At 45.5% G+C, this 25,390-nt stretch overlaps 1 protein-coding gene across 11 annotated transcripts in view; it reads right to left on the bottom strand.

Annotated features, from left to right (window-relative positions):
• CELF4 (CUGBP Elav-like family member 4) overlaps nucleotides 1–25,390 on the bottom strand; it is an 860,161-nt gene that overhangs the window by 103,228 nt on the left and 731,543 nt on the right. For 10 of the 11 annotated variants that reach the window (XM_045021207.1, XM_045021203.1, XM_045021206.1 and 7 more), the window contains one exon: nucleotides 5,931–6,078. In XM_045021207.1, the coding sequence (XP_044877142.1) occupies nucleotides 5,931–6,078 (148 nt within the window). The remainder of the gene's footprint in view (nucleotides 1–5,930; nucleotides 6,079–25,390) is intronic. The other variant, XM_045021202.1, reaches the window with a different exon arrangement.

The following is a 25,390-nucleotide window of genomic DNA, read 5'->3' on the forward strand; positions in this document are numbered from 1 at the left end:
ACTAAGTTGCAGAACTCATTCAGTTTCAAGCCTTATTTATATGCAAAAGAGCTTGTGCTCTTTTGTGTCAGGGCCACCAAGCACCACACTGGATGGATTCAGTGCTTTTCAGGCCCTGAGAGCATTTGAATTCCAGGCGTTTGCTGTTTGACGCTCTCTCCGCTCCCACCAACACAAAACAAATCTAGCTAATGCAAATATGATAATCTTGTCAGCAGCGGGTTTAAAGGGTGCAGATATAATTAAGCCACTTTTCTATTTGGTTTTGCAGTAGCTCCATTGACTTGTCGTTTATATATTTACCATTGTGTAAACACATATTTTGAAATGTATGGGGTAAGATTTCCAAGTCAAGCATTTCCTTGGCTTTCCGTAAGTCAGCTTGGAATGAGATTTGTTTTTCTATAACAAGAGAAGCAAGGGGAGAGCTAGGTGAGAAGGCCCTTGGCTGAATCAATAACCGCTGACATTGTCCCCAGATGCAGCTGCAAGGAGATGTTAGGGTTTGTGGCAGTGGATTCTCTCAGGCCCAGGGAGTTCAGCAGACACATGCTAAGGTGACTTAGCTCTCCGCTAAGCCCCAAAGATCTACCCTTCTTGGGTATCTTGTCTTCTCCTTGCCTCCGCACTTCCAAGACAGCACACCCAGGCTTAGGTCTTAAACAGCATGTCCCTTCCTGCTCCAGCCAGGAAGGGGGCACAGGTTCACCAACCACCATTAGCCTCCAGCTCCCTCTCTTCTTTCCCCAATTTTATCCCCCAGCAGGCTGGCCTGGCTACAGGTCACTTGACTCCTCATTAGGTGACTTTGCTCATTGCCTCCATTGGGAGAGGCAGGCCAAAACTGGCACAGGTGCAGCTGAGCCCTCATGTCTCTTTAAGGGCCAGTTCACCCTGTGACCGGCTGCTTCTTTGAGGCCGGGTCAGGGCCTTGTCACCCCATGTCATTCTCAACCCTAGCTCGCCCACCGACAGTCCCAGCTTTACTGCTTTTCCTTTGCATTCACACAGTGAGACTGTCATAGATCATGGCTGGGCTTCCCAGCCTTTCCAGTGCCAATCGGTCATTCAGAATTGGGCGCATCCCAGAATCCTTTGCGCAGCGCTTTCAGGGCAGCGCTGGGTTGTTTGGTGCCTTGACGATGACTCTGGGGGAATTGATACAATGGTTTGCAGGTCACTCCTGGTGTCTGAGTTACTGGAAATGGAAGGAAGGTCTCAACCCTCTTGGCCACCACAATTCACAAGCCAAGATTCCCTCTCTTGGGGGGTGCTCTGTGTACTTTGGCCATGAGCAAAACCAGGCAGGCCAGATGCAGGACACCAGACAATACTGAATTCATTATCTCACCTCCTTCCACCTGTCCCCATCGCCCACCTCTTCAGGAGAACTATGGAGAACATTAAACCGATATTGTGCTTCGGCCCGGATTTCAAACAGCACCTGCAGTTCCCACTGAAGTCAATGGGAGCTGAATGGCATTGGTACTTTGAAAACATAAGGCACTTTTGCTAATACGAGCTGGAGCTCTCAGTGAACAAGTCAGACCTCATGCTCCCAAGACCGTGATTGCTGTGGGTACATTAGGCTGGTATGACAGATCTGGTAGAGTAAATGCCGTCCAAGGATGATGCTCCCATGAACCAGAGGATCTAATAAGCTAAGGTGCCTCTGGCTAGTCCTGTTATAACTATAGATGGTCAAAAGTTTACATTTAAAAGTGGCTTTTCAAATTATATGAAAATCTCTGAGCATTTTTTTGGGTCTATCTAGATACTTATCTGGCTGCCATGACCATAGTATCTGAGCACCGCTCAATCTTTAATGTATATTTTACTCACAATACTCCTAACAGGAGGACAGTGCTAGTGTGACCATAGTACAGATTGGAAACTGAGGCACAAAGAGACTAAGTGACTTGACCAAATTCACACAAGAAGCCTGTGGTAGAGCAAGGAATTGGCCCCTGGTCTCTCAAGTCCTGTGGTAGTGCCCTAGCCACTAGACAATCCTTCCTCTCCACCAGGGTAGAGTTCAGAATGATCACATTTTTCATCAAAATGAAAAAAAAAACATCTAAATGAAAGATGTTCGGGTTTCAGTTTCCTTTCCCTCGCCTTCTTTCCGGAGGAAAAAAAGGGAATGAAGGGAGCGGAAACCAAAAAAGCCCAAAAAGACAAAAAAAAACATTTTTTGTTTTGATTCAAATCAAGTTGAACAAAAATGAAAATTGTAATTTCAGTGAAAAACCCGGAAAATTACAGACCTAAAAAAAACGGGTGTCACTTCTCTCCAAACTTTCCAGGGAATGTCATTACTGTTTGCCAACCAGATCTATTCTGGACGACGACAGCCTGCGAGGAGGCAAATGGAGACTATGACAGATATTGATCTCCACCGGAGATGTCTGGGAAGACAAATTCAGACTGGAACAGGTGCAGAGAAGGACTAATAGGAAAACCAGGGCGATGGAGGGCCTATCTGACAAGAGAAGACAAAGACTAGGGCTTGTAGCAAAAAGAAGACTGAGAGGGGGTCTGATTGCCCTCTATAAATACACACCGGGTAAATACCAGGGTGGGGTAGGTGCTAAACTAAACTAAAGGACAATGTGGGCCCAAGACAAAGGAAAAGCCAGTGGAGGTGGCAGAGTGGTGAGCAGAGGCAAAACGCCAGATTCAGAAGCGAGTCTAAAAGAGGAGTCCTGAGTTCCGTGTAAATGTGGAGTTAGTACACAGTGGTGGGTTGTGTTGTGTGCATGCAAGCATGTTCAAACCAGATTAACTCAATCTGACCCATTTTAAAACCACCGTGTAGACAAGTCCTACCTGACACCTTTTTGCAGCCCCTTCCCTCAAATGCATTTCACACACCTCCTAATTCAGCCCAAACTCTGGAAGATAGGTTGGAGTCAGGTTCATGGGACATTTTAAAAAATGAAGAGGATGATTCTGAAGTCAAATTAAAAAAGATGCAAGAATGGGCTTAACAAGTGCACACATGGTATTGCTGGGAACATAGTGGGTCCTGTCAAATGGAGTTGGGTGAATAATAGATTTGTTGGTTCACTGGCAATTCCAACTTTTTTTAATTCCATTTTGGGGGTTGAAACAAACATGAAAATTTTCATCAAATGTAAAAAAAACCAAATGGAAGTCTGGGTCAGGTTGAAATGAAAGGTTTTATTTTGACTCGACTTTATAAATGTCATTTTGATTTCAGCCAATGTGACAAAAGCAAAGGATGGCTAGCTTCACAAACCAACCAGTGGTGGTGGTGATACCATCGCCCTTAGGAGCGTTAGCCCACTGGGTAGGCGCTCATCCGGGATTTGGGAGATCTGAGTTCAATTCTCCCCTCTACCTGATGCAGAGAAGGGATTCTAATGTGGGTCTCCGAAAATTGTAGGCGCATGCCCTACACCCTGGGTGATGTGAAAACCCATAGCTGCATATCCCAGTGTCTCCTGTTAAAGTTGTTCCACTTTGTATAATACATCATTGGCGCAGGGACTTGAACTCAAGCCACTCCCTCTCAAGGGAGTATCCTAACTACAGGCTATAGAATCATTCTCACCCTTTTCCCTGGACTCAATGGCTATTCACTGTCATCATGAATGACTATGACTTGCCACTATGAATGACAATGAATAGTCAGTGGTAATGGAAAGGGAGTGTGAATAACTCTCCACTGGCTTCCCATGGACCATCCATACACCTATATCTCACATCTATCTGAGGTCTAGATTCTCTGGTGACACAGAGTGGGTATAAGTATCATATGCCATGTGGCCAAGAAAAGAGGGTCATGGCTGGGATTCCACTGTGCCCTAGTAATCCTCCACTGTTGTACTCGCAGCAGGTGTAACTTAGAACAGCCTCCAGGCTGCTCTGCCATGTGCTTCTCAGAAGAACTGTGACCGCCTTAGCCAGACTTCCTGCTAGGTAGCAGCCTTCTGCAGCTGCACCCCTGCACACTCCTCACTCAACATGGGCAGCAGCTGAAAGCCTCCATATACCTCCTTAATCCCCCTGCCCCAGTTTCCCCTCTCTTCCACAGCAGTCGTGAGACCAGATTGACTAATATTTGCTCAGCACTTTAAACGGGAAAAGTTTGACCAGAGATGAGCCTCACCAACCTCCGCAGGGGAGCAATCTCACACCACTGAGTGTGCAAAATCTAGATCCAAATTGTACACGTATTCCCCAACACCCTCTCAATAAGGCAGCTGCACTCAACACAAAGTGGCTCATGTCCATCATCTCCCCGTCCTGCTCACCACCCCTCCTTACACAACTCACAGCACTTGGCTTGTTCCCCTGAGCCAGAGAGCTCTCGTTCTCTTTGCTGGGCAGCCAGAAGTGCTTCAGTGTAGTGTTGCTGGCCGAAGGGCCTGGGGCAGGAATGCTCTTTGTTAAAACGTGTGTGTGCTGAAGGCCAGGAGAGCCCTGCACTCCCACAGCCCAGTGATCTGCCAAATAACAGAGATGCCTATGGCAGGAACTGTGCCCCCTGTGAGCTCCCTACTGAGCATCGTTTGTTCCCAGTTCCTCCCTGATAACCCTGCCTTGCAGCTGTAACCTGCACGTGTCCTGGTCTGATGTCACCGCAGCAGTTATTATTTTGTGATGATGTCACCTGGCCTCTCTGCCCTGGGCCAACCCCCTCCCTCCTGCTCCAGTCTGGCCCCTGCTCTGAAATGGACAGTAGCGGACGGTTCTTTGTTCTTCGATCTCCTCCCTTTCTTCCTTTGCCCTATCACACTGTGCTATCATTAGCATCTCTCCCCCGATGCCCTTTACAAACACACATCCAGACTCGCAACACCCCCGACAAGCCACACTGAGTCTTATCCCCATTCACACTACCGGGGAACTGAGGCACAGAAAGGCCAGATTGAGGCCAATATTGTCAAGCTCAGCTACAAGCATCTAAACACGCGACCTGCCTCCGAGAGGCACTGACCACCCACAGCCCCTGCTAAAGTCAATGGGAAATGAAAAGCGCCTAGCACTGCTCAGGATCTGGCCTGCTGCATTCAAGGCTTTTCTCACCATTAAGGCCAGGGTATCAAAAAACCCCACAGAGGGGTGCGGGTGAGGTGCTGGGGGCTGAGGTGTCTGCTCCTACAGGCTCTGCTGGTGTGGAAGAGCATGCTTCCTTGCGGTGTTATCCCCTCTGTTGTCAGGCCTCCCCTGCAAATCAGTGCCACCCTCTGGCATATTTTTCCACTCATCCGTTCTCCTGGAGCATAGAGGAGCAGGGAATGTGGGGTACAGGGGGGTGTTTTCTCTGGTTTGCCCCAGTCTACCCCATGTGCTGACACTGCTTATGGTTTTCGCTAGGCCAGGCCAAATGCATCCTGTTGTGTTTCCAGCAGTCACAGTTGCAGGGTTCCTGCTGCAGCTCTTCCCTGACATCTTAAAAGAGAAGCTGCGGCTTCCGGGGAGCAAGAGGGTGCCTCCTTCCCTATGGCACAACAAAGGACGGCGTGGACTTTGCTGGCAGAGAAGGGCCTCAAACCGAAGCCCCCTCTCTCTCCCTGGATTGGTTCAGCTCCAGAACCGAACACCACGGCTCCGGTCTCTCTCTAGACCCTCTCAGACTGGAACACCACACGAGAGGGAGTGCAAAACTTTGGGCAAGTTCAGAATTGACTGCGACTCCAGATCTGGGACCTCTGCCACCCAATCTCACCCGGGTTCCCCCTCACTGCCCTCAGATTTAGGTTGGCCTGAGCGGGGTGACTCCCTGCAGATGACAGGACAATCCATGAAGAATGCCTTCCCGTGTTTTCCTGCTACCCTCTGGGCGCCCCCTGTGACATTCCCCCCTTTCTCTGCTCTCTAGCACAGCTACCTCTGCCTGGGAAACTCCCTCCCTAGCCCTCTGCGTCCGACTCCCCCTTGCTGCCCTGCGGGCTCCTTACCTGAGGTTGGCGTCATGGGAGCAGCAGCAAGGCCGTTCATGTTCAGCGCTGCCATCTGCTGCATCTGGGCCGCGGCGAAGGCTGCCATGGGATTCAGGTAGCCCCCTTGCGCCACGGATGCCATGATAGCCGCCTGCTGCTGCATCAGCTGGAACAAAGAGAACAGGGAAAAAATATCACGCATTCACCAGCAGGGCAACTCCGGTGAGGAGATGCTGCGGTCACAGAGCGGTCACTGGGGCTCTTCCACGGTGCCGGCTCGACCAGAGGCAGCGATGCTGCTGTCCACAGGGCCAGTGCTACCTGTGGAGCTCTGTAATGCAGCCCATAGTCTAAGGGGGCGGCTTCTCTCTGTTGCCAGCGTGGTTCTGTGCTAGACTTTTTTTTGGTCCAAAGCCAGAAAAAGCCACTGGCAACCTACCAGACAGCCCAATTTGCAGGTCTTTAGTCAGTATCTGTGGGCTCTGGATCAGCCACACCTTGCTATATGCGTGAGATGGGGTGATTTCCATTGGTCTTAAGTCACTGAAGTTAATACATGTATGGCCTAGGACAGGGGTTCTCAAACTTCATTGCACTGCGACCCTGTTCTGACAACAAAAATTACTATACAACCCCCGGAGGGGGAACTGAAGCGTGCGCCCACCCGAGCCCCGCCGCTCTGGGTGGAGGGGCCAAAGCCGAAGGGCTTCACCCCCAGGCATGGGGCCTGTAACCTGAGCCCCGCCACCCTGGGCTGAAGCTGAAGCCTGAGCCCAGGCGGTGGGGCTTGGGCTTTGGCCAGTCTAACACCAGCCCTGGCGACCCCATTAAAATGGAGTCGCGACCCACTTTGGGATCCCGGCCCACAGTTTGAGAAGCGCTGTCCTAGGAAAACCACAGGATGAGGAGCCAAGTACTCCAGTCTCCGCTCCACCACTCAGTCACTCTGCGAGCATGGGCTAGTCATTTTAAAGGAAACCTGCAGTGATTAAGTTACATGTCATAGGACATCTCTCGCTCTGTCTCTAATGCTAAGACTCTACATGGTCATTATTCGACCTATATCAATAATTTTGTGATGGACAGTTTTCCATTGAAAAATTCAGTCTAATTGAAATTGATATGTATCATGGGAACGTGTCAATTTAGATGAATTTCTGATAGGCCAAAGTCAAAATATTTAGTTTCGACAGTGTCTAAATGTTTCGTTTGGCTTTATCATTTTGATTCATTTTGTTTAGACTTCTATGCCATAGCAAATTGTTAATTTGATAGTCTATGATGTGCATTATAGTTAATGTTACCTACATAACATTATTTAATGTTTTTGTATAATATAGAAGTCTAAACAAAATGAAATGCTTCAATGGTCCCAAATCAGTTTTTTTTTTAATTTTTCATTTCATGGAAAATTTTACCTTTTCATTCTGATTCAGAATGATTTTTGCCCCCAAAATGTCAGAAATTCCAGTTCCCAACCAGGTCTAGTCATTGCTTCTCGCAATGAGCTGGTTCTCCACTTCTGCTGTTGACGAACTCTCATGCAGCAGGAGTGCAAAATGCATGTCAAATGCTACCGTTCAGGCGAGTAAGAGGAGAATTTTCATTGGGCAGCATTTTACTTTCTCTCTTCACAGATGTAAATGAGAACACAAGGAGCAGGGCAGGGCAAAACCAGCACCTCTTGCATTAAGAAATGTCTCTCGCTGCTTCACTCACTCCAGAGCTGTGGGGGGTGCTACTGACTCAAGCTGATATTTTGTTGCCTTCTCCATCAGAACATGACAGCCTGCTGATGTAGGTTAGCATGTCGGCCATGCATCTCAGCATAAGAACGGAAGGACACTTTCAAAGCCATTGCCAGGGAAGGTTTATTGTTGTTTACTGGTTAAATTTAACAGTTAAGTCGCTGCTAAATTAACCACAAACATAAAAAAAATAGCAACCACTTTACAATGCTTCAAGCGTCCTCCCCAGGCATTCAAACGCAGAGGCAGTCTGGACCAATGGACAAACAGTGACCTAGGAGCTAGACAGTCTCAGCTCTGCTACTGATGTGCTATGTGACCTTGGCAAACCATTTCAATTCTCTGTGCCTTAGTTTCCCCTGCTGTAAAATGGGGATAATAATATTTGCCTTCCTTGATAAAAGTGCCTGAGATCTATGGATTAAAAATGCTGTAGAGAACCTGAATATTATTATTTCTTGCATCTTAACACACAGCATCTCAGTGCCAAGGCGGAGGCTTCCCTTTTGACTGTTAATTACCCTTCCTTATTATATACTGCGTAAGACACTTTCACATTTTAATTAGTGATTTACTCTTCTTTGTAATTACTGATGGAGTGATTAGATGAGCTTTTTATATTACAGCACAATGCCGGTCCCCTTTAAGGAGCAAATTTGTTAGTAGGCATCAATTGGATTTATTCTCCAGATCAGGTACTGAGCAGGTGATTTTATTAAGTATTCCAATAAAGTGAGGAAGGGAGAGGGAATGCATCCATCTTTAAACAGGGATTGACTCTACATTTGGGTGTCTACTGACTCATAGCTCATTTCCTGTGCCAGATATTTATACTTCTGGCTGGCTGAGGACAGAGCTTGCTCCATGGCTGGTTATGTAAGTGATGGCTGAGGTCCAGGATCTGCTTAATACTGCTGATCAAATTAGTATTTCTCGGAGGTAAGGAGTGCTTCAAGGGCTGGGAGGGAGCTGAGTCTAGGCTGACTGAGTTAGACTTTCCTCTTATTCCTCCAAAGTATGTCAGAGATGGAAACACTTTTGTGATCTGCTTGTAAAGAGTTTATGGTGGTTAGTCTGCAGAGAGGCTAACAGTCTACTACTGGTTTCAGCTACTGGAGCTGATCCTTCTGCTCAAGTGATACAGCTTTGTGTTTTCGTGCTGAAGAGTTTCTGGTTCAGACACTACTCATGACTTATGATGGGGATAGCATAACATTTGCTTATAACAGTAGTTAAGACACTGGACTGTGACTCTGCAGTTGTGCTCTGCACTGGAACTCTGCCACAGACACCATGGATAACCTTGGTCAAGTCATTTAATTTCTTTGGGCAGCGGTTCCCCACGTGTAAAATGGGAATGATAATTCTTCCTTTTCTTATTATCTAGACTGTACGACTTTCAGGCCAAGGACTATACACAATGGGGCCCTGATCTTGGCTGGGGTAACTCACTGATACCATAATACAATTAATAGTCATGCTGTTCCAAAGACAATCTCTATTATGCATGCTGCACATTAATTATCAGAGCCCAGAAAATTGTGTGTAGCATTTAACTGACTGGATGATGTAACCTCTTGTCCTGCTCATGACACATCTGGGAGCTGTTTGCAATTGTTTCAGACATATCGGGTGTTCAAAATGATCTGCCGAATCATGCTTGGAATAGGCTCTTGGTCTGTCAACAAGTATGCAGTGGGAAATGCACATGAAGTGGTGGCCTGATACAGCCCGGGGTTGAGGCATGCAGAGTTTTGCAACATACTGTCATTATTCCATCTGTTACACTTGTCCAGAGACACAAATGGCATTTTCCTCTCTGTGTTTGTGCAAAAACCGAGGCTGCTTCTAACCTGCCGATTATGGTTGAATGCACTGTAGACATCCTAAAGTCCCACTGATTTCAGTGGAATGGCCATGTAAAATTGCCTGTACGGCTGGTAGTGGGAGTGGAGTAGGCTGGGAAGAGAGTAGGTTACATTTAACTTACATTTAGACAGGAAGGGTGGCCCGGGAGTTAGAGCACTAGTCTAGCACTCAGAAGGGCTGTGTTCAAGGTTCTGCTCTGCCACAGACTGCCTAGGTGGCCTTGAGCAAGTCACTTAGGACATGGCTACGGTACAGGGGTTGATCTTTGGCTCTGCAGCTGTGCAGACATGGCCAATATTGATGGAAGGGTTTTTTCCGTTGAGGTAGGTAATCCACCTCTCCGAGAGGCAGTAGCTAGGTCAACGAAAGAATTCTTCTGTCGACCTAGCTGCGGCTACATGGGTAGCCCTGACTACAGCGCTCAGGCGGAGAGTGACATAGCTAGGTTGGTCTAATTTGTAAGTGCAGACTAGACCCAAGTCTATCTGTGCCTTAGTTCCCCACCTGTACAATGGAGATCATAGCACTGCTCTACCTCAGAGGGGTGGTTGTGGGGGAAATGCACTGAAGAGCGTCACACGCTCAGATTAGAACATGTGGACAGTGGGAATTTTCCTTCCTGAGAAATTTTGGAGGAAAAAAAAGTTCCATGTCAGAAGAAAAAATCGAAATGTACATCAGCCAAACTGGACAATCCCTACGTAAAAGGATAAATGGACACAAGTCAGATATTAGGAATGGCAATATACAAAAACCTGTAGGAGAACACTTCAACCTCCCTGGACACACAATAGCAGATTTAAAGGTAGCCATCCTGCAGCAAAAAAAACCTTCAGGACCAGGCTCCAAAGAGAAACTGCTGAACTTCAGTTCATTTGCAAATTTGACACCATCGGCTCAGGATTAAACAAAGACTGTGAATGCTAGCCAACTACAAAAGCAGTTTCTCCTTTCTTGGTGTTCACACCTCAACTGCTAGCAGAGGGCCTCATCCTCCCTGATTGAACTAACCTTGTTATCTCTAGACTGATTCCTGCCTGCATATTTATACCTGCCTCTGGAAATTTCCGCCCCATGTGTCTGACGAAGTGGGTATTCACCCACGAAAGCTCATGCTCCAATACGTCTGTTAGTCTACAAGGTGCCACAGGACTTTTTGTCGTATTTTGAATTCGATGAATCTGCCTTCTCTGTCGAAAATCTCGGAGCAGCTCTGATCCTATGGCAATGGAGGCTTTCTTAGAAAGTCACAGCACTGTAAGAGTAAAACTATACCATCGGAAAGGGAACTCGGTAACCTTGAAACAAGCGAATAGAATAGACCCATGTCCCCTCCCCTATGGTGAGTCAAGAGAGATTTATGAAAGGAGGGCAAGTGCTGCAAGGGTCATCAGTCTGTCTTATAAAATCCCTGGAGCATTGCCTGGGGCATTCAAATAAGTCTTCCCACTCCTTCCCAGCCACCTCCTGAAGACAAATGTCCCATCCACCCTCCTTTCATTTAAAAGAAGCCCAATGTGTGAGTGAGCTTTTTCCTTTCTTGGCCAAAGGAGGCATTTCTTTTTTCTATTGTTCCTTCCTTGGAACAATCTCTGCCTGAGCAATTAAGGAGCTTTATCCCATCCTATTTCCAGTAGAGATAAGGAGGTGTTAGTACCGTTATACAAGGCACTGGTGAGACCTCATCTGGAATGCTGTGTGCAGTTCTGGTCTCCCATGTTTAAGAAGGATGAATTCAAACTGGAACAGGTACAGAGAAGGGCTATTAGAATGATCCGAGAAATGGAAAACCTGTCTTATGAAAGGAGCCTCAAAGAGCTTGGCTTGTTTAGCCTAACCAAAAGAAGGCTGAGGGGAGATATGATTGCTTTTTTATAAATATATCAGAGGGATAAATACCAGGGAGGGAGAGGAATTTTTAAGCTCAGTACCAATGTGGACAAGAACAAATGGATATAAACTGGCCATCAGGAAGTTGAGACTTGAAATTAGATGAAGGTTTCTAACCATCAGAGGAGTGAAGTTCTGGAACAACCTTCCAAGGGGAGCAGTGGGGGCAAAAGACATATCTGGCTTCAAGACTAAGCTTGACAAGTTTATGGAGGGGATGGTATGATGGGATAGCCTAATTTTGGCAATTAATTGATCTTTGACTATTAGTGGTAAATATGCCCAATGGCCTGAGATGGGATGTTAGATGGGGTGGGAACTGAGTTACTACAGAGAATTCTTTCCTGGGTGTCTGGCTGGTGAGTCTTGCCCACATGCTCAGGGTTTAGCTGATCTCCATATTTGGGGTCGGAAAGGAATTTTCCTTCCGGGCAGATTGGCAGAGGCCCTGGGTTTTTTTCGCCTTCCTCTGCAGTGTGGGGCATGGGTCATTTGCTGGAGGATTCTCTGCACCTTGAAGTCTTTAAACCATGATTTGAGGACTTCAATAGCTCAGACATAGATCAGGGGTTTATTACAGGAGTGGGTGGGTGAGATTCTGTGGCCTGCGTTGTGCAGGAGGTCAGACTAGATGATTATAATGGTCCCTTCTGACCTTAAAGTCTATGACTCTATCCTTATTTGATAGACAATTCCCTCCTCTCCCAGCCCTGTCATTGTCAGTATTCAAAGCCTGGGGTTATGGCAACCGGCGGATGGTTCCAGGCTGGTGTATGCCCATGGAGAGCATCTGCTGAGCTATCTCCTATCTGCTGAGCCCTAGCTCCCAGTCCCTGAGCAGGAGGATCTGCTAAAGAGTCGCTTACACAGAAATGAACCACGGGGAAGGGTTGGTGGCAAATACCTGCCAGGAGGAAAGCAAAGTGATTGGGATGGGGTGGGGCAAGAGAGATGGATGGTGGGGGAAGGGAGGTAGATGGTTGGGCAGTGGAGACCGGCCACCCATCCTTTCCTCTGAAACCGCTGATCCTGTGAACCCACTGAAGGTTCCTCAAGGGGCCGAGCATGCCTCATCACCCACTGACTTCAGTGGCAGGGGAGCGGGCCCTTGCAGTCAGACATGAAGCATTTGGGCCCGGCTCCTAAATGAGGGCAGAATGTGTCTTCTGGACAGAGGTGAAATGCAGAGTCTCCCAGGAACCTTTGCTTCCACTTCGTTTCACTCAAGCCCACAGCTCTAGAGTTCAACCTCATACAGACCATTTCATGCCAGTTTGCTTTGGGCATCAAAAATACTACAGCCAGCAGCGAGCAGACCCAGGAAAGCTCCCCCACGCTGCCCCTCATGGGAGAAACTCCCCATCAACAGCCGCAAAACAAAGTCCTTGTCCTCCTTCAAACCCCGCCTCAAAACTCTCCTTTGCTCTGATGCCTACAGAAAGCTTGACAATGGCCAGGCTGCTGGTGTGCTGAGACAACTATCTACCATGCTGACCAATATCGGCTTGTCGTTTCCTTGCATTCTGCTGTCTGTATGTATCCGTCAGCTATCTCCTCTCTTACACGTAGACTGTAAGCTCTTTGGGGCAGGGGCTCTCTTTTTGTTATCTGTTTGTACAGCCCCTGGAACAACAGGGCCTGGGCCATGACTGGAGCTCCTAGGCACTATGATCATGCAACTAAATAATAATAATAATTAATAAGTTGAATTTCCTGCATGATTCACTTCACTCTTCACTTCCTGTCCTAAACCGTTGTGTAGTGTGACTGGCTGCTGTTAAACAGCTTCTGTGGTTCCAGTTCAGCAATGGCGACATCATACGCTGGTTGAAACCATTCCTCTGCCCAGTGAATTATTATGGGTGAAGCAACCCTTACAGAGGAGGAGCAACAGAATTTTCTCTTCTAGTCACTTGTTTATAACTTTTTGTTTTTTACTTTCCTGGCTGTGGGCAGATTTGTTCTCCACCCAGGAGCACAATTTCCAAGTACGTCTAAGCCAAAATGGTTGAGAGGGACAAAGCAGGTGAGGTAATATCCTCTCACCAACAGAAGTTGGCCCAATAAAAGATATTACTTCACCCACCTTGTCTCTCTAATATCCTGGGCCCGACACAGCTACCACAACACTGCATATACCAGGAGGGTTCAGACATTTTCAAGAGTGAAAGAGGCAACAATAATACACTCTTCCATTCTGTGGAATATATATACACTCTTCCCTGTGAGGGAAGATTGAAAAAATTGGGTTTGTTTAGTCTGGGGAAGAGAAGACTGAGAGGGGACATGATAACAGTTTTCAAGTACATAAAAGGCTGTTATAAGGAGGAAGGAGAAAAATTGTTCTTCTGAACCTCTGAGTATAGGACAAGAAGCAATGGGCTAAAATTGGAGCAAGGGAGGTTTAGGTTGGACATTAGGAAAAACTAAATGTCAGGGTGGTTAAGCACTGGAATAAATTGCCCAGGGAGGTTGTGGAATGACCATCACTGGAGACTTTTAAGAGTAGGTTGGACAAACACCTGTCAGGGATGGTCTAGATAATACTTAGTCCTGCCATGAGTGCAGGGGACTGGACTAGATGACCTCTCGAGGTCCCTTCCAGTCCTATGATTCTATGCCATAATGACTCACAACTTATTTTGAACTCCCCTAGCTTGACAGTGGTAGATGGGAGACACTTGAAATTGGACAGCGAGAGATTCCTTTGGTCGCAGATGCACCTTTCAGGTGTTCTGGTGAAAATTGCTTGCGATTTGTCTGAGTTAAAAGATGTATTTTGCAGATGCCAGCTGGATTTTGTAATACATTCTGCTAACAGTTCACCAGGGTTCTAGTAGGGCGTGCACAGAACCCCTCACTAATGCACTGTGTAAATATGGCTGAATCTGTGTGAGTACTATTATTTGTATTACAATAGCACCTACAGGCCGGAGCTGAGATCAGGGCTTTATTATACTAAGCATTGGATAAGCCCATGGTGAGAGACAGTGCCTGACCCAAAGAGCTTACAAAACAGACAAGAGAGACAAAGAGTGAGAGAAAGGAAGTATATTATTCCTGTTTTCCAGATTGGGAACCGAGACACAGAGAAGATGAATGCCTGGCCCAAGGTCACACAAAAAGTCCTTCCTAGCCAACGCGGGAATTGACTGAGGGAAGGATGCTATAGAAAAACATAGCACAGGCTCATGAAATAAACATATTATTGTCTATCCCAGTCTTTGCACAGCCTAACATTTTGCTTGCTTTGTCCTCTTATTCTTTTGCTAACAATAATACCAGCTAGTGCTTTCCACCTCCAAAGCGCTACCAAACACTTCGCTAATTAATCCACACAGCGCCCCCTATGGGAGAGCCAGGGAGGCAGTAATATCAGGATCTAGCTATGTTTATGGCTAAAGATCGGCACCCCCTGCTGGAGGGAATCAGAACAGCAGAACTGTGCGACATGGGCAACTCTGGACAAATAAAATTAATCAAATAATTTGACCCATTTTTGTGATTTATATATATATATATATATATATATATATATATATAGATTAGAGAATTTCCCCCATTCCATAGAGCTAGCAGGATAATGAGTGAATATTGTGCTTGAATAATTTCACAAAATCTACTCTTGGTGGAGTAATTTGCCCCTCGTTATTCACCTAGTTCATGTCATGGATCCGACACCCTTAACCATGATTCTCCTGCAGATCAACTGGGTTGGGATGGAGCTTCTAGAGCAAAGGGATAAAAGTTCCAGCTCTGCTTCTGCCCTAACACTGCACTGCCCACAGCCTGTCGAGATCCAGGTAGTCCTGGGTGACCAGAGATTTGTTGCAATTCAATAATTGCCATTATTATCGCCATAGCACAGCCAGGGGAACGGTGAGTCACTGACAGTAAATGACTCACCCAAGGCCAAACAGCAAAGTCAAAGTACCACTCCTAACCCCCAGCCCCTTCCTTGGCCTGCAATCCCATGCTTTGTGCTGCAGAATCTAGTTACTACCCCCATCTGGAATTAAGCCAGGACACCGTGGCTAACACTCGCATGTCGTTTTTATGCAAACTTGATAGATGGCTTTGATCTCATCTTAAATAATTAAATAATGTATTCCATGGCTGTTACTTTCCAGGGGCTCCTTCCTTGTGGCTTGCTTTTCTTGTCTGTATTTTCCTACCTCCTCTGGTTTACCCTCAAATGATTTCCATTCTGCCTGGCGGGCGGCAGCAATATAAGGGGATCGCTAAGGACTCAGTTGCCTCTTCATGAAGAAAAATAGGAGCTAAACAAACTTTGTTACGGTGGCTTGCCTGGACCTGATCTCTAGTAGTGAGTTTAATATTCTGTGCTGGTTTTTATCACACATGGCTTAGATGCTGCTTGTTATGTATGCTTCCGAGTGTATTACATAAAATAAATAATTTCCCATTAATTTGTGGGAGGGGGGTTAAATGTGGTGAGAAGAGTCAGTTGGGAGACAAACACCCCTTAGGTCTCTGGAGTAAGAGATTTTATCAAGCTGTGAAACTTGGCTCTCACTATATTGAGAGCAAAGAGGGGCTGATACAACCTTCTGCCTCTTGAGTGACAGCGGCAACATGTATGTCATGAGGGCCAGATCCACTGTCATGCGCATGCCTGGTGCCCCACGTGGGTTGAGATGCAAAGGCCAGGTGTAGAAGAGAGCTTGAACCTTCACGTCCCAGCCCAGAGGGCATAGAAAGGAGACATGTTGACTCAATAATGTGTCCCACTTCCTCTGACCCTTCAGAAGACTCTCCGTAGGGGCTTAAGCCAACTCCCTTGAAGCCAGTGGAAAATCTCCCATTGACTTCAACAGTGCAGAATGAGGCCCTGGGTTCGCTATGGGGGTTGGACACTGCCAGTGGGAAAGGGTGGGGCTGAGGGATTGGCCCTGTTTCTCTGCCTTCTCTCTGATCAGCCAGGGGATGGGCAGCCAGGAGACAGTGTAGAGGTGTAGGACTGCTGCATGAATTGGTCTGGCCTCTTGGAGCATGCACAGGCCAAAACAGACCTGCAATGGAATAGCTAGGAGGCAAGGCTGTGTCGAGTCCCTTATGTGGGTCATGCTCTAGCTGGGTATTAGTCATTGAGCCATTCATATTGTCTGTTTAATGGTAGCATCTTGAGGTCCCAACCAAGATGGCGGCCCCACTGCACTGTCCCTACCCCAGGGGCCTTTCGGTCTGAATAAGGATTATCGCCATTTTGTAGAGGGGGGAAATGAGGACTAGAGGGAGATTAAGTGATGTGCCAAAGGTCACACAGGGAGTTGGTGGCAGAGCTGGAAAATGAACCCCTGTCCCCTGAGTGCTGGACACTTTAGGCCAAGCTTCTTTTCCCTTTAGCTGGGGCCTTACATCCAGGCAGCAGGCTGAGCTCTTAAATGTACATTGCATCTTCATGTCAAAAGAAAATGCCTCCCCCCGCTTTTTTCTTTATCCTTCTCTTCATCTCTCTCTGGTATTTCTAAGGTGCCAATCACCCTGGTATCTAAGAGCTGGCAGTCCAAGGTGGATTAGCCGGGACCGACGGGACACCGCACAGCCTGAGCGCTTCACTCCCTTTCTTTTGTGTGCGATTCGGAGATGAAACAGATAGGAAGAGGCACAGATACCTCAGCTGATTGAGAGACAGGCTCCGAGCCCGGCTTGGATATGCAGACGCCGCACAGACATGTGATCCCGTCACTTAGACAGCTCTGAAGTCTCCAGGGTAATTGGTGTCACCAGCCTGTCATATCAGAGGGCTTGAGTTCTAAAACTTATCCCCACCTCCATTAACATATTTATCAGCCAAAGATGGTGGGACCAAATCCAACTTCCACTAAAGTAGATGGAAAAATACCCACTGGGGTCACTGGAAGCAGGAGCAGGCTCAGTAATGGTTCGTCCTCTTTCTTCAGAGATGAATCCTCACTCAAGCGTCTTCCCACCCTGATTTCCTTTGCTTACTACAGGGGAAAACAGATTTAGGGGAACTTTTGCGGTTAAAAGTAAAGGGCCAGAATCTGCTGCTGTCAGTAACATCGCTGTAAATCCAGAGGGATTCAATCACCACTGCAGTCAGTGCCTTTACAGCTATGGCAGGGCAAATTTAGTGTGACCCCAGGACCATGGAACTCATCAGTTCCACTGACACTGGTGTAAATATAGACTCCACTGCTGCTGCAGTCAATAGAGTTACAGCAGGATTTGGTCTAGAGGGTCGGTGCAGCAGAGTGAGCACCTCCCAAACTGGCCGCACTTCTGCTTGGCGTGTTTTGTGCAATACAAGGCATTGGAACGTTTTCAGAGAGGGAGAGAAAGAAAGTGTGGGTATTAGGAAAGAAAGAAAGAAAGAAAACGTGTGTAAACAGGGAGAGCAGAGAATAGGTTCTGCTTTGACTTTCCTGGCAGGATTTCTGCCTGGGAAGTAACAATTGAATCTCTCTGCCTGTCAGCTCTTAGAGATGCTCCTCTCCTGCCCACATTTCTTGTGGTCCTGCATGTTCCACAGTTGATACCTCTACACAAGGGGGCATTAAGGCAGCATCTCCCAGCTGGGATGCCCCTGAGGTGCTGGGTGCAGCTTGGCCTCCCTGTGGACTGGCAGCATGGAGTGTCAGCCTGCTCCCCTGCTGACTGCTGGGGACGCTGGATAAACACAGCCAGGCTGGGGGAAGGATGTTTCATTCATCACGTGGGGAGAAGCGTTGGGAAGGGTGGCTGAGGGCTCCTCTCCTATCAACTAGGGAGTAAAACAAACAGGAGGCTGGGAAAAAAAGATGAGCTTGCTTGATGGGGAAGGAATGAAAAAGCGCAGCTGTGTGGTTCTGGGGCGAGGGGGGTAATTTCTTGGGGCTCCCAGGATGTTTATAGAATGCTAAACTGTATTATACTATTCTGCCCTTAGGTCGCACTGTATGTAAAATACCTTATTTAAAGCTAACCTTAACCTTACCTGGCAGAGCACTAAAGGATCTTATGATGAATGCATCTGGTCTGTACAAGCAAGTGCTGTAACCATTCCATATCTGATACAGAAGTACATGACATGGTGTCAGGAATAAACTAAGGGCAGGTCTACACTTAAAACATTGTAGCAGCACATCTGCACTGGTGCAGCTGTGACACAGTAGTGCTTCACTGAAGATGCTCCTACACCAATGGGACACCTTCTCCCGGCAGCATAGTTAATTCACCACCGTGAGAGGTGGTAACTATGCTATAGCACTGTCTACACCAGGGGGTTAGATTGGTCTAATTGCATTGTTCAGGGATGTTGACCTGGCCTAAGAACAGAAACAGAAGGAATAAAGAAAGTAACAAAGGTTGCAGACAGAAGGAACAAGGCAACAAAGGTTGCAAGATCTCATCAACATGTCATTCTTCAATGCCCCAGAGAATTTCAGCTTAGATAAAGCTTCGGCGTGGACAGACTGGAAACAGTACTTTGCAGGATTTCACATTGCTACCAAGTTGCACAAAGAAACTGTGGATATACAGGTATCTTCTTTAATTTATGCTATGGGGAAGCAAGCAGAGCATATCTTTAAATCCTTTGACTTTACTATAGATAGGAAAAAAGATGACTATGAAAGGGTTCTGGCTATGTTTGATGCATACCTTAGACCTTGGAGAAATGTAGTTTAAGAAAGAGCATGTTTCCACCAGAGAATTCAATAACCAGGGGGTAAAGTAGAATGTTTTATAAGAATACTACATACATTAGCTGAAAACTGTGATTTTGGGAATGCAAAACATGAAAATAGCAGTGATAGACTGGTTATTGGGTCAACAGATAAACTCAAATAACCCAGATAAACCTGTTCACAGCAGCTACAACTGAAGAGAGATTTAACCCTAGCCATGGGTATAAAGTGCGCAAAGCAGTCTGACTAGTGAGACAGCAACACCAGCAACTTGACACACTTGAAAAACCCGAATACAGCTTAGAAACTGTAAACAGACACTTGAATGTTAAAAGTCATTATCATAAAATCCCCGAGGCAAGGAGAGAGAACTCTCAGGCTAAGAGGGACAAATTCCAGCCTACACGCACAAGGTGTGGAAAAAGTCCTATCCCAAGAGATGATGCATGTTCAGCCAGAGGCACACAGCATAACTAATGCATGGAATATGGACATTTTGCAGTTGTTTGCCGCACCAAAGCAGGCAGGGAGTTAACTCAAATTACAATCAAGAGCCATTTTTTTCTGGGATCTATCACTTGTGATGACATAGAGCCTGCCTGGAGAGTGAAATTGACTGTGCATGGTAAGACTATTGACTTTAAAACTGAGACAGGAGCTTACATCACAGTCATCTCAGAAGGGACTTACAATCATCTTCAACCTCTCCCAGCACTGAAGTCACCTGACACAGCTTTGACTATTCCTGGAGGGATTCTGAACTGCATGGGCCAGCTCACCACAGAAACAACTTACAAAGACAAAAGCTTTGCATCCAGAGTGCGTGTGATGAAAGGACCACAGATCAACAGCCTCCTCAGACACAGTGTGGTAGCCATGATGGGTCTGGTGAGAAAAGTGGAAGAACTCAATGGAATATTGGGTGAAATAGGACTTTTGAAAGGAGATCCAGTACAAATCACCTTAAGAGACAATGCTGAACCATACCACATACATACACCTCGCAGGATTCTTATCCCATTACTTCACAAAGTGGAAACTGAGTTTAGGAAAATGTAATGGGATTGACATATTCGAGAAAATCTCAACGCCCACAGCATGGTGTGCCCCAGTGATACTGGTGAAAAAACGAAAAATGGGAAAATACGAATATGTGTGGATCTTAAAAGACTTAATGAAACACTTGTGAGAGAAAAATATATCCTCCCAACTCCAGATGATTTCCTTTCTAAAGTGAAAGGAAGTACAATATTCTCCAAGATGACTCAAGTGGATTCTGGCAAATTGTTTTAGCCAAAGAAAGTGCTAAACTGACTATATTTATCACACCCCTGGAGAGGTTTTGCTTTTGAAGATTACCCTTTGGGTTTGCTAATGCGCCTGAAAATTTCCAAAGAAGGATGGCAGTATTGTTAACAAACACAGATGGAGTTGTAGTTTTCATGGACAATATTCTGATATATGGATCTTCAATGGAAGAACACAAGAAAACCCTCAACGAGGGAAGTCCTAAGCCTAATCAGTCATTCTGGATTGAAGCAACACAAGGAAAAATGCATTTTCCACCTACCCCAAACTGATTTTTTGGGAGAGACAATAAACAAAGATGGAATCAGTCCTAGCCCTGAGAAAGTACAAGCAATTTGAGAATTGAATGTACCAACTAATGTACAAGAACAGAGATGTATGCTGGGGAAGGTAAATTATCTTGGTTGATACCTACAAGACCTTTCCACAGTGAGAAAACCGCTGAATGAACTGTTAATGTCCAAAACATCTTGGCTATAGAGGCCAAATCAAGACATTGCCTTCAGAAAGGCACAGTAAAAGGTACAGTACCAAAAGTGAAATCCCTGCAAGGTGCGTGGAAACTTTTTATGGACACCATAATAGAGGCTCAATTTAACTGTATAACCCAATTTAAAAAACATAGTAAGAGAACCAAAAAAGAGCCACTGTGGTTAAACAACAAAGTAAAAGAAGCAGTGAGAAGCAAAAAGGCATCCTTTAAAAAGTGGATGATAAATCCTAATGAGGAAAATAGAAAAGAGCATAAACTCTGGCAAAGGAAGTACAAAATATAATTAGAAAGACCAAAAATGAATTTGAAGAACAGCTAGCCAAAGACTCCAAAAGTAATAGCAAATTTTTTTTTTAAATACATCAGAAGCAGAAAGCCTGCTAAACAACCAGTGGGGCCATTGGACGATCGAGATGCTAAAGGAGCACTCAAAGACAATAAGGCCATTGCGGAGAAACTAAACGAATTCTTTGCATCTCTCTTCACTGTTGAGGATGTGAGGGAGATTCCCAAACCTGAGCCATTCTCTTGGGGTGACAGATCTGAGGAACTGTCTCAAATTGAGGTGTCATTAGAAGAGGTTTTGGAACAAATTGATAAACTAAACAGTAATAAGTCTCCAGGACCTGATGGTATTCACCCAAGAGTTCTGAAGGAACTCAAATGAGAAATTGCAGGACTACTAACTGTCATCTGTAACCTATCATTTAAACCAGCTTCTGTACCAAATGACTGGAGGATAGCTAATGTGATGCCAATTTTTAAAAAGGGCTCCAGAGGTGACCCTGGCAACTACAGGCCAGTAAGCCTCACTTTAGTACCGGGAAAATTGGTTGAAACTATCATAAAGAACAAAATTGTCAGACACATAGATGAACATAATTTGTTGGGAAATAGTCAACATGGTTTTTGTAAAGGGAAATCATGCCTCATCAATCTACTAGACTTCTTTGAGGGGGTCAACAAGCATGCGGACAAAGGAGAGCCAGTGGATATAGTGTATTTAGATTTTCAGAAAGCCTTTGACAAGGTCCCTCACCAAAGGCTCTTAAGCAAAATAAGCAGTCATGGGATAAAAGGGAAGGTTCTCTCATGGATTGGTAACTGGGTAAAAGGAAATAAAGGGTAGGAATAAACGATCAGTTTTCAGAATGGAGAGAGGTAAATAGTGGTGTCCCCCAGGGGTCTGTACTGGGCCCAGTCCTATTTAACATATTCATAAACGATCTGGAAAAAGGGGTAAACAGTGAGGTGGCAAAATTTGCAGATGATACAAAACTTCTAAAGATAGTTAAGTCCCAGGTAGACTGTGAAGAGCTATAAAAGGATCTCACAAAACTGGGTGACGGGGCAACAAAATGGCAGATGAAATTTAATGTTGATAAATGCAAAATAATGCATATTGGAAAACATAATCCCAACTATACATATACAATGATGGGGTCTAAATTAGCTGTTACCATTCAGGAAAGAGATCTTGGAGTCAGTGTGGATAGTTCTCTGAAATCATCCACTCAATGTGCAGCGGCAGTCAAAAAAGTGATCAGAATAATGTTCGGAATCATCCAGAAAGGGATAGATCATAAGACAGAAAATATCATATTGCCTCTATATAAATCCATGGTAACGCCCACATCTTGAATACTGCGTGCAGATGTTGGAAAAAGTTCAGAAAAGGGCAATAAAAATATTAAGGGTATAGAACGGCTTCCGTATGAGGAGAGATTAATAAAACTGGGACTTTTCAGCTTGAAAAGAGGCAAGTAAGGGGTGATATGACAGAGGTCTATAAAATCATGAGTGGTATAGAGAAAGTAAATAAAGAAGTGTTATTTACTTCTTCTTGTAATACAAGAACAAGGGGCCACCGAATGAAATTAATAGGTAAATAGCAGGTTTAAAATAAACACAAGAAAGTATTTTTTCATGCAATGCACTGTCAACCTATGGAACTCCTTGCCAGAGGGTGTTGTGAAGGCCAATACTATAACAGGGATCAAAAGGGAGCTAGATAGATTCATGGAAGATAGGGCCACCAATGGCTATTAGCCAGGATGGGCAGGGATGGTGTCCCTAGCCTCTGCTTGCCAGAAGCTGGGATTGTGTGGCAGGGCTTGGATCACTTGATGATAACCCATCTGTTCATTCCCTCTGGGGCACCTGGCACTGGCCACTGTCAGTAGACCGGATGCTGGACTTGATGGACCTTTGGTCTGACCCAGTATGGCCGTTCTTAAGTTCTAAAGGTAAAGGAAATGACCTCAACAGCACCAGTTCTGAAATACGACAATGTGAACAAACCTCCAAAGGTCAACGTGGAGCAAGCAGCTATAGCCTGGGTGATGGATTGTTGCAACAACATGGCTCCGAGTGGAAGCCAGCTGCATTTTGCTCTCGCACATTCACTGAAGCAGAAAAATGACATGCACACGGTGAAAAGGAGTGCTTGGCACGTGAGAACTTTTACCACTATCTGGGTGGACTGGATTCATTTACACTGGTAATAGACCATAAACGGCTTGTAACCCTCATCAGTGGAAAAGACCTGGATCAAGCAATGCAGAGATGCCAACATCTATTGTTAAGGTTAATGTGACTAACCCAATTACTAAACATGTTCCAGGGGAAAATGTAGTAGTAGCAGGCACTGTGTCATGGAGCCCAACATCACACTCAATTACCTAGGAGCTCCAAGACGACATAAAAGCATATGTGGGATGCTGTGGACACACACAGCCCAGTGTCAGAACAGAGACTACACCAGCTACAAAAAGCAACCTTGACAGACATACAACTTCAGGAATGTTTAAGTTACATTGGGGTGGCTGGCCCAAGTATCTAATAGACACTGAGGAAGTGACAGGACACTATTTTGTGGTGCATGAAAAATTAAGCAGTTCATATGGACTCATGATTAAAGGCAACTGCATCATAATTCCAAATGAAATGAGAGGAGAAATCCTAAATCTCTTCCATGAAAGACATTAAGGGCTTAACTAAATGCGGTGAAGGGGCCAACCAGTCAGTGCGGTGGTCGGGCGTCAGCAAGGACATAAAGAGTAAATATCTGCATGTGAACATTGCAGAACTAACAGACCAACACAACATGAAGTAACTTTAATAACAACACCTCTACCAGACAGACCTTGGAAGAGACAAGCTGTAGTTTTATGCAAATTCAGAGGACATCATTACCTAGTCACAATGGACTGTTTTTCCAGGTGTATAGAAATAATGTGCTTGGAAGACATAACATGTTGAAGTGTAATTGAGAAACTCAAGTTCACTTTTGCTCATTTCAATATTTCAGACCAACTAGTGACAGACAACAGACCACAATTTACTGCAGCAGAATTTAAGTCATTCTGAATGAAATATGATTTTGATCATATTCCTAGCAGCCCACATAACCCACAAGTTAATGAAGAGGCTGAAAGAGCTATCCAGACAGCCAAGAAAATCTTACAGCAGGAAAATCCATTCTTTGCTTTTCTCAATTACAGATCAGCACCAATACAAGCTAATGAATATAGTTCTAAACAACTCTTGATGGGAAGACAACTCAGAACTACCATTGCAGCTTTGGAAAAGAATCTATCTCCAAAGTGGCCAGACATTTAGAATGCAGCCAAAAAAGCTAAAAGAGTATGAACACTTTTACAACAGACATCACTCAGAGAACTGTTGGGTCTAAAATCTGGTGACCGTGTACATGTCAAATGGATGGAGAAAAAGGATAGACAACTCCAGCTGTCATAAAGAAAAGGAATTCAGCACCCAGATCATATGTGACTGAGACCGACAGTGGAGAATTCAACAGAAACCATCAACATCTACAGTTTGTTCATCAGAAAGAAGGATCAACAGAGCAAACGCTACAAATGTCAGATGCAGACCAAGAAGAAGACTCAGGGATTCCAGACTGACTACACCCAGTCGTTGCAACTAATGCACAGCCAGATGACCAAGTTGTTATGTGTTTGGGATGTGTAATTAGAAAGCCAGTATGATTCAGAGACACTTAATACACTGATACATACTGAACTTCAATGATAGCATGATCATATAAATATTGTAAATGGCAGGAAAGTAGAACGTAAAACGAGGAGATGTGATGGAACGCTAAACTGTATTATAGTGTTCTGCCACGAGGTGGCACTGTGTAAAATACTTTATTAAAGGATCTTATGATGATCCTAAAGCAAGCTCTGTAACCAATCCATATCTGGTCCAGAAGTACATGATAGGATGTGTCCTCACAAACTCATAGCTCCATGCATGCGGGGGAGGGAGTTCTCCAAAGGAACAGGCGATTTGAGATAGACCGGGGTATGCATGATTCTCCAGGGCCTTCAGTTAGTGAATGGGGTACCAGGGTAGTACACAAATACACCTGATTTCAACTGCTGGCTCAGCAACAGCCTCCGGATATAACCTTGGGCACATCTACCTCAAGTTCCCATCTAGAAAATGGAAAGAGTAGCCTCGCCCCACCTCACGGAATGTGAGGATCAAAGC

Source organism: Mauremys mutica, chromosome 6 (assembly GCF_020497125.1).
Source record: "Mauremys mutica isolate MM-2020 ecotype Southern chromosome 6, ASM2049712v1, whole genome shotgun sequence".
Lineage (NCBI taxonomy): Eukaryota > Metazoa > Chordata > Testudines > Geoemydidae > Mauremys > Mauremys mutica.